Here is a 15,913-nt window from a genome sequence, read left to right on the forward strand (position 1 = left end):
AGTGGCGGTGCCGGGGACATGTTCTCACTTTCTCCAGGGTGGATGATGGGAGGAGTAGTGGCGGTGCCGGGGACATGCTCTCACTTTCTCCAGGGTGGATGATGGGAGGAGTAGTGGCGGTGCCGGGGACATGCTCTCACTTTCTCCAGGGTGGATGATGGGAGGAGTAGTGGCGGTGCCGGGGACATGTTCTCACTTTCTCCAGGGTGGATGATGGGAGGAGTAGTGGCGGTGCCGGGGACATGCTCTCACTTTCTCCAGGGTGGATGATGGGAGGAGTAGTGGCGGTGCCGGGGACATGTTCTCACTTTCTCCAGGGTGGATGATGGGAGGAGTAGTGGCGGTGCCGGGGACATGCTCTCACTTTCTCCAGGGTGGATGATGGGAGGAGTAGTGGCGGTGCCGGGGACATGTTCTCACTTTCTCCAGGGTGGATGATGGGAGGAGTAGTGGCGGTGCCGGGGACATGCTCTCACTTTCTCCAGGGTGGATGATGGGAGGAGTAGTGGCGGTGCCGGGGACATGTTCTCACTTTCTCCAGGGTGGATGATGGGAGGAGTAGTGGCGGTGCCGGGGACATGCTCTCACTTTCTCCAGGGTGGATGATGGGAGGAGTAGTGGCGGTGCCGGGGACATGCTCTCACTTTCTCCAGGGTGGATGATGGGAGGAGTAGTGGTGGTGCCGGGGACATGCTCTCACTTTCTCCAGGGTGGATGATGGGAGGAGTAGTGGCGGTGCCGGGGACATGTTCTCACTTTCTCCAGGGTGGATGATGGGAGGAGTAGTGGCGGTGCCGGGGACATGTTCTCACTTTCTCCAGGGTGGATGATGGGAGGAGTAGTGGCGGTGCCGGGGACATGCTCTCACTTTCTCCAGGGTGGATGATGGGAGGAGTAGTGGCGGTGCCGGGGACATGCTCTCACTTTCTCCAGGGTGGATGATGGGAGGAGTAGTGGAGGTGCCGGGGACATGCTCTCACTTTCTCCAGGGTGGATGATGGGAGGAGTAGTGGCGGTGCCGGGGACATGTTCTCACTTTCTCCAGGGTGGATGATGGGAGGAGTAGTGGCGGTGCCGGGGACATGTTCTCACTTTCTCCAGGGTGGATGATGGGAGGAGTAGTGGCGGTGCCGGGGACATGCTCTCACTTTCTCCAGGGTGGATGATGGGAGGAGTAGTGGCGGTGCCGGGGACATGCTCTCACTTTCTCCAGGGTGGATGATGGGAGGAGTAGTGGTGGTGCCGGGGACATGCTCTCACTTTCTCCAGGGTGGATGATGGGAGGAGTAGTGGCGGTGCCGGGGACATGTTCTCACTTTCTCCAGGGTGGATGATGGGAGGAGTAGTGGCGGTGCCGGGGACATGCTCTCACTTTCTCCAGGGTGGATGATGGGAGGAGTAGTGGCGGTGCCGGGGACATGCTCTCACTTTCTCCAGGGTGGATGATGGGAGGAGTAGTGGTGGTGCCGGGGACATGCTCTCACTTTCTCCAGGGTGGATGATGGGAGGAGTAGTGGTGGTGCCGGGGACATGCTCTCACTTTCTCCAGGGTGGATGATGGGAGGAGTAGTGGCGGTGCCGGGGACATGTTCTCACTTTCTCCAGGGTGGATGATGGGAGGAGTAGTGGCGGTGCCGGGGACATGTTCTCACTTTCTCCAGGGTGGATGATGGGAGGAGTAGTGGCGGTGCCGGGGACATGCTCTCACTTTCTCCAGGGTGGATGATGGGAGGAGTAGTGGCGGTGCCGGGGACATGCTCTCACTTTCACCAGGGTGGATGATGGGAGGAGTAGTGGCGGTGCCGGGGACATGCTCTCACTTTCTCCAGGGTGGATGATGGGAGGAGTAGTGGCGGTGCCGGGGACATGTTCTCACTTTCTCCAGGGTGGATGATGGGAGGAGTAGTGGCGGTGCCGGGGACATGCTCTCACTTTCTCCAGGGTGGATGATGGGAGGAGTAGTGGCGGTGCCGGGGACATGCTCTCACTTTCTCCTGTATTTGCAGATCTCGGACATCCAGGTCAGCGGTCAGTCGGAGGACATGACGGCCAAAGAGAAGCTGCTCCTGTGGTCGCAGCGCATGACGGACGGCTACCAGGGCCTGCGCTGCGACAACTTCACCAGCAACTGGAGGGACGGCCGACTCTTCAACGCCATCATCCACCGGCACAAGTAAGAGGCGGGGGAGGGGCTCCCCAGGGGGCAGCCTGTGATTGGCCGCTGGTGTGAGACCCGCCCCTCCGTGGCGAGGAATTTTACACCTGAGGCGACTGTCGCAGATAGAACAAATTCTTTACGTTTTATTCGGGAGACGTGTCCAGACGCGAAACATAAATGTCATTTCAAAGGGATGAACCGGGTGTGTCCGCTCCGCCGGAGAAAGAGGCGCTGCAGCGGCCTGCAGAGTGTTTACTGCCCTGTTTATGGCTGGTAAAGAGAAAAGGGCAAAGTGTATGCAGAACATCTCACCAACACTGAGAATAACACTGTCCTGCAGAGCATCTCACCAACACTGAGAATAACACTGTCCTGCAGAACATCTCACCAACACTGGGAATAACACTGTTCTGCAGAGCATCTCACCAACACTGGGAATAACACTGTCCTGCAGAGCATCTCACCAACACTGGGAATAACACTGTCCTGCAGAGCATCTCACCAACACTGAGAATAGCCCTATCCTGCAGAGCATCTCACCAACACTGGGAATAACACTGTCCTGCAGAGCATCTCACCAACACTGAGAATAACACTGTCCTGCAGAGCATCTCACCAACACTGAGAATAGAGCACTATATCTGCAGAGCATCTCACCAACACTGAGAATAGAGCACTATATCTGCAGAGCATCTCACCAACACTGAGAATAGCCCTATCCTGCAGAGCATCTCACCAACACTGGGAATAGCACTGTCCTGCAGAGCATCTCACCAACACTGGGAATAACCCTATCCTGCAGAGCATCTCACCAACACTGGGAATAGCACTATCCTGCAGAGCATCTCACCAGCACTGAGAATAGCCCTATCCTGCAGAGCATCTCACCAACACTGAGAATAGCCCTATCCTGCAGAGCATCTCACCAACACTGGGAATAGCCCTATCCTGCAGAGCATCTCACCAACACTGGGAATAACACTGTCCTGCAGAGCATCTCACCAACACTGGGAATAACACTGTCCTGCAGAGCATCTCACCAACACTGGGAATAACACTCTCCTGCAGAGCATCTCACCAACACTGGGAATAGCACTATTCTGCAGAGCATCTCACCAACACTGGGAATAGCACTGTCCTGCAGAGCATCTCACCAACACTGAGAATAGAGCACTATATCTGCAGAGCATCTCACCAACACTGGGAATAGCCCTATCCTGCAGAGCATCTCACCAACTCTGAGAATAGCCCTATCCTGCAGAGCATCTCACCAACACTGAGAATAGCCCTATCCTGCAGAGCATCTCACCAACACTGAGAATAGCCCTATCCTGCAGAGCATCTCACCAACACTGGGAATAACACTGTCCTGCAGAGCATCTCACCAGCACTGAGAATAACACTATCCTGCAGAGCATCTCACCAGCACTGAGAATAGCCCTATCCTGCAGAGCATCTCACCAACACTGAGAATAACACTGTCCTGCAGAGCATCTCACCAACACTGGGAATAACACTGTTCTGCAGAGCATCTCACCAACACTGAGAATAGCCCTATCCTGCAGAGCATCTCACCAACACTGGGAATAGCCCTATCCTGCAGAGCATCTCACCAACACTGAGAATAGCACTATCCTGCAGAGCATCTCACCAACACTGGGAATAGCACTGTCCTGCAGAGCATCTCACCAACACTGGGAATAGCACTGTCCTGCAGAGCATCTCACCAACACTGGGAATAGCCCTATCCTGCAGAGCATCTCACCAACACTGGGAATAGCACTATCCTGCAGAGCATCTCACCAGCACTGAGAATAGCCCTATCCTGCAGAGCATCTCACCAACACTGAGAATAGCCCTATCCTGCAGAGCATCTCACCAACACTGGGAATAGCCCTATCCTGCAGAGCATCTCACCAACACTGGGAATAACACTGTCCTGCAGAGCATCTCACCAACACTGGGAATAACACTGTCCTGCAGAGCATCTCACCAACACTGGGAATAGCACTGTCCTGCAGAGCATCTCACCAACACTGGGAATAGCACTGTCCTGCAGAGCATCTCACCAACACTGGGAATAGCACTGTCCTGCAGAGCATCTCACCAACACTGGGAATAACACTGTCCTGCAGAGCATCTCACCAACACTGGGAATAACACTGACCTGCAGAGCATCTCACCAACACTGGGAATAACACTATCCTGCAGAGCATCTCACCAACACTGGGAATGGCACTATCCTGCAGAGCATCTCACCAACACTGAGAATGGCACTATTCTGCAGAGCATCTCACCAACACTGAGAATGGCACTATTCTGCAGAGCATCTCACCAACACTGAGAATGGCACTATTCTGCAGAGCATCTCACCAACACTGAGAATGGCACTATTCTGCAGAGCATCTCACCAACACTGAGAATGGCACTATTCTGCAGAGCATCTCACCAACACTGAGAATGGCCCTATCCTGCAGAGCATCTCACCAACACTGAGAATAGAGCACTATATCTGCAGAGCATCTCACCAACACTGAGAATAACACTCTCCTGCAGAGCATCTCACCAACACTGGGAATAGCACTATCCTGCAGAGCATCTCCCCAACACTGAGAATAGCCCTATCCTGCAGAGCATCTCCCCAACACTGGGAATAGCCCTATCCTGCAGAGCATCTCACCAACACAGAGAATAGCACTGTCCTGCAGAGCATCTCACCAACACTGAGAATAGAGCACTATATCTGCAGAGCATCTCACCAACACTGAGAATAGAGCACTATATCTGCAGAGCATCTCACCAACACTGAGAATAGAGCACTATACTGCAGAGCATCTCACCAACACTGAGAATAACACTATCCTGCAGAGCATCTCACCAACACTGAGAATAGCCCTATACCTGCAGAGCATCTCACCAACACTGAGAATAGCCCTATACCTGCAGAGCATCTCACCAACACTGGGAATAGAGCACTATATCTGCAGAGCATCTCATCCCAGTACATAGTCCTATTAGAACAAGGTAGGAGCTGCAGGGCGAGGACAGATACCGGGTGCTGAGCCTGGAGGATCTGGACCGTGGATCCCACCAGACAGTCGTACAAAGTACAGTACAGTATACACTTGTATGGCTGCAGAGCGTCTCATCACAGTACAGTATACACTTGTATGGCTGCAGAGCGTCTCATCACAGTACAGTATACACTTGTATGCCTGCAGAGCGTCTCATCACAGTACAGTATACACTTGTATGGCTGCAGAGCATCTCATCACAGCACAGTATACACTTGTATGGTTGCAGAGCACAGTCTGGCTGCAGAGCATCTCACCTAGTCAGCGTGCGGTGTAATAAAGCCGTGTTCTCCTCTTGCTTGAACAAGATTTCACCCATTAGCCAAAAACAATGCTCGGTCCCAGACCATGAGAGGTGCGGGCGGGTCTGAACGTGTGAGCCGCTCCTCGCACTCTCTGCTCGTGTGGGGGGGGGGGCACATATCGGACCCCCCCCAGATCTCTGACTGCGGTGCTGTAGACGGTGATTGCTGTGTCCGCTCCTGTTGTCGTTACCGGTGAGCAGCCTCCGGCCCGGTTTGCACGCGGTGTTGTAGTGCCGGTGCCGCCGTTGTGCTGTGCTCACCAGTTCTGGGTTACTCCTCCTACAATCATCGTATAATGAAACGTTCTGGAACTTTCTCATCATCTCTGACATTTACAAGATCTCTGCTTGCTATCAGTAAGTGGAGAAACTTCTTGTTTACATCCGGAGATTGAAGACTCTTCACAGCTGAGGCGCCTGGTGCAATGTAACAGCGCAGACAATCATCAGCAGCACAAATCCCTCTCCTGGCCTGATAGTTTGCTACAATGTATCAGTGCAGCTAGGGCTCCGTTCTGATGTTCCGTCTGAGCTTTCAATCGGAACGGAGCCCCGACAGACAAACGGAAACCGTAGGTTTCCATCACCATCAATTTCAATGGTGACGGATCCGGTGCCCATGGTTTCCGTTTGTCTCCGTTGTGCGAGGGTTCCGTCGTTTTTATGGACTCAATAGCGCAATCGACTGCGCTATTCATTCAGTCAAAACGACGGAACCCTCGCACAACGGAGACAAACGGAAACCATGGGCACCGGATCCGTCACCATTGAAATTGATGGTGATGGAAACCTATGGTTTGAGTCTGTCGGGGCTCCGTGCCGATGGCATGTCTGAACAGAGCCCTAGCACAGATGTGAACGAAGCCTAAACTGTATCAGTTGGGAGTCCCGGCTTCTTGGCTCACAAAGGATTAAATACTGTGAGAAATATTCGGTGAGGACATGTTTTGTGCCTCTGGATGTTTGCCTTCACTGACAACAAGCAGAGGTCCTGAAAATGGAGAGGAATTGAAGCAAGAAGTTTAAGAAGTGGCCCAATGTTTCATTCTCCAGTGGTTTAGCTTTAGTTCTGTGACGCTGGACCGGCCCTTTTAATCTTCACTTTGATCTTTGGCTGGAGTTGAGGTAATAGACACAAGCACTACCACCCCCATCATGTAACATCATGTCTACAGTGCGCCTCCTCTGCGCCTGCAGAGTGTTTATGAGCTCAGGTGGAGACTCTCATTCAGTAGCTGGAGGCGACATATTCTTCGTCTTCCTCCTTCCCTCTCGTTCTCTAATAGTTTTTTAGTCCCAGTATAACATGTAATAGCACGGGCGATGCGGCACGCCCTAATCTATAGCTGCGTCTCCTACACCCGAGCCGCGGCACAGAGCGCAGAGCAGCATCAGGGGGAAGGTGCTGGGGGGTCCCTGCCAGGATCTGACCTACTGGAGACACGGCCTCTGCCTTCTAATGTAACTGGAGACGACGGAGGAGGGGCTGACGCCACAAGACACGTCAGATGAGGGGACTGACGAGCCGCAGGTGAAGTGTCACCTCCAGGACTTTAGGACAGCGTCTGATCGGATCGTCATGATGTCTCATGTTGGACAGAAGAAGCGGAGAGGGAAGCCAAGGAGATCCACGGACCATCGCTCTGGGAATTCGCCGTCCCGCCGCGCTCAGCCGCTGGACAGGGTGGTGATGATGTGTGAGAACGTTCCCACTGAAAACGGCTACAGCCCCCCGGAGGATGTGAATGGATGCGCGGGGGATCAGAGCAGCACTTACCAGGGCTCCGTCTACTCCATCCGCTCAGAGCTGCTGCTGAGAGAAATGTACGCGGTGACCCGGTGACTAGTGCACACTGCAGGGGGATGGAGGGAAGCCAGGCTGCCGGTGACATGTACTGTGGAGCTGCCGGTGACATGTACTGTGGAGCTGCCGGTGACATGTACTGTGGAGCTGCCGGTGACATGTACTGTGGAGCTGCCGGTGACATGTACTGTGGAGCTGCCGGTGACATGTACTGTGGAGCTGCCGGTGACATGTACTGTGGAGCTGCCGGTGACATGTACTGTGGAGCTGCCGGTGACATGTACTGTGGAGCTGCCGGTGACATGTACTGTGGAGCTGCCGGTGACATGTACTGTGGAGCTGCCGGTGACATGTACTGTGGAGCTGCCGGTGACATGTACTGTGGAGCTGCCGGTGACATGTACTGTGGAGCTGCCGGTGACATGTACTGTGGAGCTGCCGGCGACATGTACTGTGGAGCTGCCGGCGACATGTACTGTGGAGCTGCCGGCGACATGTACTGTGGAGCTGCCGGCGACATGTACTGTGGAGCTGCCGGCGACATGTACTGTGGAGCTGCCGGCGACATGTACTGTGGAGCTGCCGGCGACATGTACTGTGGAGCTGCCGGCGACATGTACTGTGGAGCTGACGGCGACATGTACTGTGGAGCTGCCGGCGACATGTACTGTGGAGCTGCCGGCGACATGTACTGTGGAGCTGCCGGCGACATGTACTGTGGAGCTGCCGGCGACATGTACTGTGGAGCTGCCGGCGACATGTACTGTGGAGCTGCCGGCGACATGTACTGTGGAGCTGCAGGCTGCGCGCACACCTCTCCCCACCACAACGGTGCAACACTTGTCACTTGTGAAGTGCTGTGACAATGACCTGTAATGCGCAGGGTGTATAATGTACAGTGCAGGGTGTCAGTAATATTGTGCAGTGTGTGTATAATGTACAGTGCAGGGGTGTCAGTAATATTGTGCAGTGTGTGTATAATGTACAGTGCAGGGTGTCAGTAGTATTGTGCAGTGTGTGTATAATGTACAGTGCAGGGGTGTCAGTAGTATTGTGCAGTGTGTGTATAATGTACAGTGCAGGGGTGTCAGTAATATTGTGCAGTGTGTGTATAATGTACAGTGCAGGGTGTCAGTAGTATTGTGCAGTGTGTGTATAATGTACAGTGCAGGGGTGTCAGTAGTATTGTGCAGTGTGTGTATAATGTACAGTGCAGGGTGTCAGTAGTATTGTGCAGTGTGTGTGTAATGTACAGTGCAGGGGTGTCAGTAATATTGTGCAGTGTGTGTATAATGTACAGTGCAGGGTGTCAGTAGTATTGTGCAGTGTGTGTATAATGTACAGTGCAGGGGTGTCAGTAGTATTGTGCAGTGTGTGTATAATGTACAGTGCAGGGGTGTCAGTAATATTGTGCAGTGTGTGTATAATGTACAGTGCAGGGTGTCAGTAATATTGTGCAGTGTGTGTATAATGTACAGTGCAGGGGTGTCAGTAATATTGTGCAGTGTGTGTATAATGTACAGTGCAGGGTGTCAGTAGTATTGTGCAGTGTGTGTATAATGTACAGTGCAGGGTGTCAGTAGTATTGTGCAGTGTGTGTATAATGTACAGTGCAGGGGTGTCAGTAATATTGTGCAGTGTGTGTATAATGTACAGTGCAGGGGTGTCAGTAATATTGTGCAGTGTGTGTATAATGTACAGTGCAGGGGTGTCAGTAATATTGTGCAGTGTGTGTATAATGTACAGTGCAGGGGTGTCGGTAATATTGTGCAGTGTGTGTGTATAATGTACAGTGCAGGGGTGTCGGTAATATTGTGCAGTGTGTGTATAATGTACAGTGCAGGGTGTCAGTAGTATTGTGCAGTGTGTGTGTATAATGTACAGTGCAGGGGTGTCAGTAATATTGTGCAGTGTGTATAATGTACAGTGCAGGGGTGTCAGTAGTATTGTGCAGTGTGTGTATAATGTACAGTGCAGGGTGTCAGTAGTATTGTGCAGGGTGTGTATCATGTACAGTGCAGGGGTGTCAGTAGTATTGTGCAGTGTGTGTATCATGTACAGTGCAGGGGTGTCAGTAGTATTGTGCAGTGTGTGTATAATGTACAGTGCAGGGGTGTCAGTAATATTGTGCAGTGTGTATAATGTACAGTGCAGGGGTGTCAGTAGTATTGTGCAGTGTGTGTATAATGTACAGTGCAGGGGTGTCAGTAATATTGTGCAGTGTGTGTATAATGTACAGTGTAGGGGTGTCAGTAGTATTGTGCAGTGTGTGTATCATGTACAGTGCAGGGTGTCAGTAATATTGTGCAGTGTGTGTATAATGTACAGTGCAGGGTGTCAGTAGTATTGTGCAGTGTGTGTGTAATGTACAGTGCAGGGGTGTCAGTAATATTGTGCAGTGTGTGTATAATGTACAGTGCAGGGGTGTCAGTAATATTGTGCAGTGTGTGTATAATGTACAGTGCAGGGTGTCAGTAGTATTGTGCAGTGTGTGTATAATGTACAGTGCAGGGGTGTCAGTAATATTGTGCAGTGTGTATAATGTACAGTGCAGGGGTGTCAGTAGTATTGTGCAGTGTGTGTATCATGTACAGTGCAGGGGTGTCAGTAATATTGTGCAGTGTGTGTATCATGTACAGTGCAGGGTGTCAGTAATATTGTGCAGTGTGTGTATCATGTACAGTGCAGGGTGTCAGTAGTATTGTGCAGTGTGTGTATAATGTACAGTGCAGGGGTGTCAGTAGTATTGTGCAGTGTGTGTATAATGTACAGTGCAGGGTGTCAGTAGTATTGTGCAGTGTGTGTATAATGTACAGTGCAGGGGTGTCAGTAGTATTGTGCAGTGTGTGTGTAATGTACAGTGCAGGGGTGTCAGTAATATTGTGCAGTGTGTGTATAATGTACAGTGCAGGGTGTCAGTAGTATTGTGCAGTGTGTGTATAATGTACAGTGCAGGGGTGTCAGTAGTATTGTGCAGTGTGTGTATAATGTACAGTGCAGGGTGTCAGTAATATTGTGCAGTGTGTGTATAATGTACAGTGCAGGGGTGTCAGTAATATTGTGCAGTGTGTGTATAATGTACAGTGCAGGGTGTCAGTAGTATTGTGCAGTGTGTGTATAATGTACAGTGCAGGGGTGTCAGTAGTATTGTGCAGTGTGTATAATGTACAGTGCAGGGGTGTCAGTAATATTGTGCAGTGTGTGTATAATGTACAGTGCAGGGTGTCAGTAGTATTGTGCAGTGTGTGTATAATGTACAGTGCAGGGTGTCAGTAATATTGTGCAGTGTGTGTATAATGTACAGTGCAGGGTGTCAGTAGTATTGTGCAGTGTGTGTATAATGTACAGTGCAGGGGTGTCAGTAGTATTGTGCAGTGTGTGTATAATGTACAGTGCAGGGTGTCAGTAATATTGTGCAGTGTGTGTATAATGTACAGTGCAGGGTGTCAGTAGTATTGTGCAGTGTGTGTATCATGTACAGTGCAGGGGTGTCAGTAATATTGTGCAGTGTGTGTATAATGTACAGTGCAGGGGTGTCAGTAATATTGTGCAGTGTGTGTATAATGTACAGTGCAGGGGTGTCAGTAATATTGTGCAGTGTGTGTATAATGTACAGTGCAGGGTGTCAGTAGTATTGTGCAGTGTGTGTGTATAATGTACAGTGCAGGGGTGTCAGTAATATTGTGCAGTGTGTATAATGTACAGTGCAGGGGTGTCAGTAGTATTGTGCAGGGTGTGTATAATGTACAGTGCAGGGTGTCAGTAGTATTGTGCAGGGTGTGTATCATGTACAGTGCAGGGGTGTCAGTAGTATTGTGCAGTGTGTGTGTAATGTACAGTGCAGGGGTGTCAGTAATATTGTGCAGTGTGTGTGTAATGTACAGTGCAGGGTGTCAGTAGTATTGTGCAGTGTGTGTATAATGTACAGTGCAGGGGTGTCAGTAGTATTGTGCAGTGTGTGTATCATGTACAGTGCAGGGGTGTCAGTAGTATTGTGCAGTGTGTGTATAATGTACAGTGCAGGGGTGTCAGTAATATTGTGCAGTGTGTATAATGTACAGTGCAGGGGTGTCAGTAGTATTGTGCAGTGTGTGTATAATGTACAGTGCAGGGGTGTCAGTAATATTGTGCAGTGTGTGTATAATGTACAGTGTAGGGGTGTCAGTAGTATTGTGCAGTGTGTGTATCATGTACAGTGCAGGGTGTCAGTAGTATTGTGCAGTGTGTGTGTAATGTACAGTGCAGGGGTGTCAGTAATATTGTGCAGTGTGTGTATAATGTACAGTTCAGGGGTGTCAGTAGTATTGTGCAGTGTGTGTATAATGTACAGTGCAGGGTGTCAGTAGTATTGTGCAGTGTGTGTGTAATGTACAGTGCAGGGGTGTCAGTAGTATTGTGCAGTGTGTGTATAATGTACAGTGCAGGGTGTCAGTAGTATTGTGCAGTGTGTGTGTAATGTACAGTGCAGGGGTGTCAGTAATATTGTGCAGTGTGTGTATAATGTACAGTGCAGGGTGTCAGTAGTATTGTGCAGTGTGTGTATAATGTACAGTGCAGGGGTGTCAGTAATATTGTGCAGTGTGTGTATAATGTACAGTGCAGGGGTGTCAGTAGTATTGTGCAGTGTGTGTATAATGTACAGTGCAGGGTGTCAGTAATATTGTGCAGTGTGTGTATAATGTACAGTGCAGGGTGTCAGTAGTATTGTGCAGTGTGTGTGTAATGTACAGTGTAGGGGTGTCAGTAGTATTGTGCAGTGTGTGTATAATGTACAGTGCAGGGGTGTCAGTAATATTGTGCAGTGTGTGTATAATGTACAGTGCAGGGGTGTCAGTAATATTGTGCAGTGTGTGTATAATGTACAGTGCAGGGGTGTCAGTAATATTGTGCAGTGTGTGTATAATGTACAGTGCAGGGTGTCAGTAGTATTGTGCAGTGTGTGTATAATGTACAGTGCAGGGGTGTCAGTAGTATTGTGCAGTGTGTGTATAATGTACAGTGCAGGGTGTCAGTAGTATTGTGCAGTGTGTGTATAATGTACAGTGCAGGGGTGTCAGTAGTATTGTGCAGTGTGTGTGTAATGTACAGTGCAGGGTGTCAGTAGTATTGTGCAGTGTGTGTATAATGTACAGTGTAGGGGTGTCAGTAGTATTGTGCAGTGTGTGTATAATGTACAGTGCAGGGTGTCAGTAATATTGTGCAGTGTGTGTATAATGTACAGTGCAGGGTGTCAGTAGTATTGTGCAGTGTGTGTATAATGTACAGTGCAGGGGTGTCAGTAGTATTGTGCAGTGTGTGTATAATGTACAGTGCAGGGGTGTCAGTAATATTGTGCAGTGTGTGTATAATGTACAGTGCAGGGTGTCAGTAGTATTGTGCAGTGTGTGTATAATGTACAGTGCAGGGGTGTCAGTAGTATTGTGCAGTGTGTGTATAATGTACAGTGCAGGGTGTCAGTAATATTGTGCAGTGTGTGTATAATGTACAGTGCAGGGGTGTCAGTAATATTGTGCAGTGTGTGTATAATGTACAGTGCAGGGGTGTCAGTAATATTGTGCAGTGTGTGTATAATGTACAGTGCAGGGGTGTCAGTAGTATTGTGCAGTGTGTGTATAATGTACAGTGCAGGGGTGTCAGTAGTATTGTGCAGTGTGTGTATAATGTACAGTGTAGGGGTGTCAGTAGTATTGTGCAGTGTGTGTATAATGTACAGTGTAGGGGTGTCAGTAATATTGTGCAGTGTGTGTATAATGTACAGTGCAGGGGTGTCAGTAATATTGTGCAGTGTGTGTGTAATGTACAGTGCAGGGGTGTCAGTAATATTGTGCAGTGTGTGTATAATGTACAGTGCAGGGGTGTCAGTAGTATTGTGCAGTGTGTGTATAATGTGCTGTGTTTGTGTCAAGTTTGTAATATATAATATGGATGTGATAATGTATTCAGTGCAGGGTGTGGGTGTTGTATTACAACAGAGGAGAATGACGCCTGCAGGGGCAGCGCGCGCGGTGAGATGATATCTGAGCTATTTATGTCACAGAGTCTTGTCTTATCATTTATCTTCATGTATGTAAACTGCACCAAGTGTAAAATCATATACCTCATGGCTGCCAAGTAATATATATTGTCTACCTCTCCGTCCTGTGTGATATATTCTCTTCCTCTCCGTCCTGTGTGATATATTCTCTTCCTCTCCGTCCTGTGTGATATATTCTCTTCCTCTCTAGTCCTGTGTGATATATTCTCTTCCTCTCCGTCCTGTGTGATATATTCTCTTCCTCTCCGTCCTGTGTGATATATTCTCTTCCTCTCCGTCCTGTGTGATATATTCTCTTCCTCTCCCGTCCTGTGTGATATATTCTCTTCCTCTCTAGTCCTGTGTGATATATTCTCTTCCTCTCTAGTCCTGTGTGATATATTCTCTTCCTCCGTCCTGTGTGATATATTCTCTTCCTCTCTAGTCCTGTGTGATATATTCTCTTCCTCTCTAGTCCTGTGTGATATATTCTCTTCCTCTCCCGTCCTGTGTGATATATTCTCTTCCTCTCTAGTCCTGTGTGATATATTCTCTTCCTCTCCGTCCTGTGTGATATATTCTCTTCCTCTCTAGTCCTGTGTGATATATTCTCTTCCTCTCTAGTCCTGTGTGATATATTCTCTTCCTCTCCGTCCTGTGTGATATATTCTCTTCCTCTCCGTCCTGTGTGATATATTCTCTTCCTCTCTAGTCCTGTGTGATATATTCTCTTCCTCTCCGTCCTGTGTGATATATTCTCTTCCTCTCTAGTCCTGTGTGATATATTCTCTTCCTCTCCGTCCTGTGTGATATATTCTCTTCCTCTCCGTCCTGTGTGATATATTCTCTTCCTCTCCGTCCTGTGTGATATATTCTCTTCCTCTCTAGTCCTGTGTGATATATTCTCTTCCTCTCTAGTCCTGTGTGATATATTCTCTTCCTCTCTAGTCCTGTGTGATATATTCTCTTCCTCTCCGTCCTGTGTGATATATTCTCTTCCTCTCTAGTCCTGTGGGATATATTCTCTTCCTCTCTAGTCCTGTGGGATATATTCTCTTCCTCTCCGTCCTGTGGGATATATTCTCTTCCTCTCTAGTCCTGTGGGATATATTCTCTTCCTCTCTAGTCCTGTGTGATATATTCTCTTCCTCTCTAGTCCTGTGTGATATATTCTCTTCCTCTCTAGTCCTGTGTGATATATTCTCTTCCTCTCTAGTCCTGTGTGATATATTCTCTTCCTCTCTAGTCCTGTGTGATATATTCTCTTCCTCTCTAGTCCTGTGTGATATATTCTCTTCCTCTCTAGTCCTGTGTGATATATTCTCTTCCTCTCCGTCCTGTGGGATATATTCTCTTCCTCTCCCGTCCTGTGTGATATATTCTCTTCCTCTCCGTCCTGTGTGATTATATTCTCTTCCTCTCTAGTCCTGTGTGATATATTCTCTTCCTCTCCCGTCCTGTGTGATATATTCTCTTCCTCTCTAGTCCTGTGTGATATATTCTCTTCCTCTCTAGTCCTGTGTGATATATTCTCTTCCTCTCCGTCCTGTGGGATATATTCTCTTCCTCTCCCGTCCTGTGTGATATATTCTCTTCCTCTCCGTCCTGTGTGATATATTCTCTTCCTCTCCGTCCTGTGTGATATATTCTCTTCCTCTCCGTCCTGTGTGATATATTCTCTTCCTCTCTAGTCCTGTGTGATATATTCTCTTCCTCTCCGTCCTGTGTGATATATTCTCTTCCTCTCTAGTCCTGTGTGATATATTCTCTTCCTCTCCCGTCCTGTGTGATATATTCTCTTCCTCTCCCGTCCTGTGTGATATATTCTCTTCCTCTCCCGTCCTGTGTGATATATTCTCTTCCTCTCCGTCCTGTGTGATATATTCTCTTCCTCTCCCGTCCTGTGTGATATATTCTCTTCCTCTCCGTCCTGTGTGATATATTCTCTTCCTCTCCGTCCTGTGTGATATATTCTCTTCCTCTCCGTCCTGTGTGATATATTCTCTTCCTCTCTAGTCCTGTGTGATATATTCTCTTCCTCTCCGTCCTGTGTGATATATTCTCTTCCTCTCCGTCCTGTGGGATATATTCTCTTCCTCTCTAGTCCTGTGTGATATATTCTCTTCCTCTCTAGTCCTGTGTGATATATTCTCTTCCTCTCTAGTCCTGTGGGATATATTCTCTTCCTCTCTAGTCCTGTGGGATATATTCTCTTCCTCTCCCGTCCTGTGTGATATATTCTCTTCCTCTCCCGTCCTGTGTGATATATTCTCTTCCTCTCTAGTCCTGTGTGATATATTCTCTTCCTCTCCCGTCCTGTGTGATATATTCTCTTCCTCTCCCGTCCTGTGTGATATATTCTCTTCCTCTCTAGTCCTGTGTGATATATTCTCTTCCTCTCTAGTCCTGTGTGATATATTCTCTTCCTCTCTAGTCCTGTGTGATATATTCTCTTCCTCTCTAGTCCTGTGTGATATATTCTCTTCCTCTCTAGTCCTGTGTGATATATTCTCTTCCTCTCTAGTCCTGTGTGATATATTCTCTTCCTCTCTAGTCCTGT

General features: G+C 48.9%; 1 protein-coding gene across 12 annotated transcripts in view; it reads left to right on the top strand.

Annotated features, from left to right (window-relative positions):
* Positions 1 to 15,913, top strand: part of PLEC (plectin) — a 178,556-nt gene that overhangs the window by 116,172 nt on the left and 46,471 nt on the right. For all 12 annotated transcript variants that reach the window (XM_075847650.1, XM_075847651.1, XM_075847652.1 and 9 more), the window contains one exon: positions 2,007 to 2,173. In XM_075847650.1, coding sequence (XP_075703765.1) covers positions 2,007 to 2,173 — 167 coding nt within the window. The remainder of the gene's footprint in view (positions 1 to 2,006; positions 2,174 to 15,913) is intronic.

This window comes from Rhinoderma darwinii, assembly GCF_050947455.1.
Source record: "Rhinoderma darwinii isolate aRhiDar2 chromosome 5 unlocalized genomic scaffold, aRhiDar2.hap1 SUPER_5_unloc_55, whole genome shotgun sequence".
Classification (NCBI taxonomy): domain Eukaryota; kingdom Metazoa; phylum Chordata; class Amphibia; order Anura; family Rhinodermatidae; genus Rhinoderma; species Rhinoderma darwinii.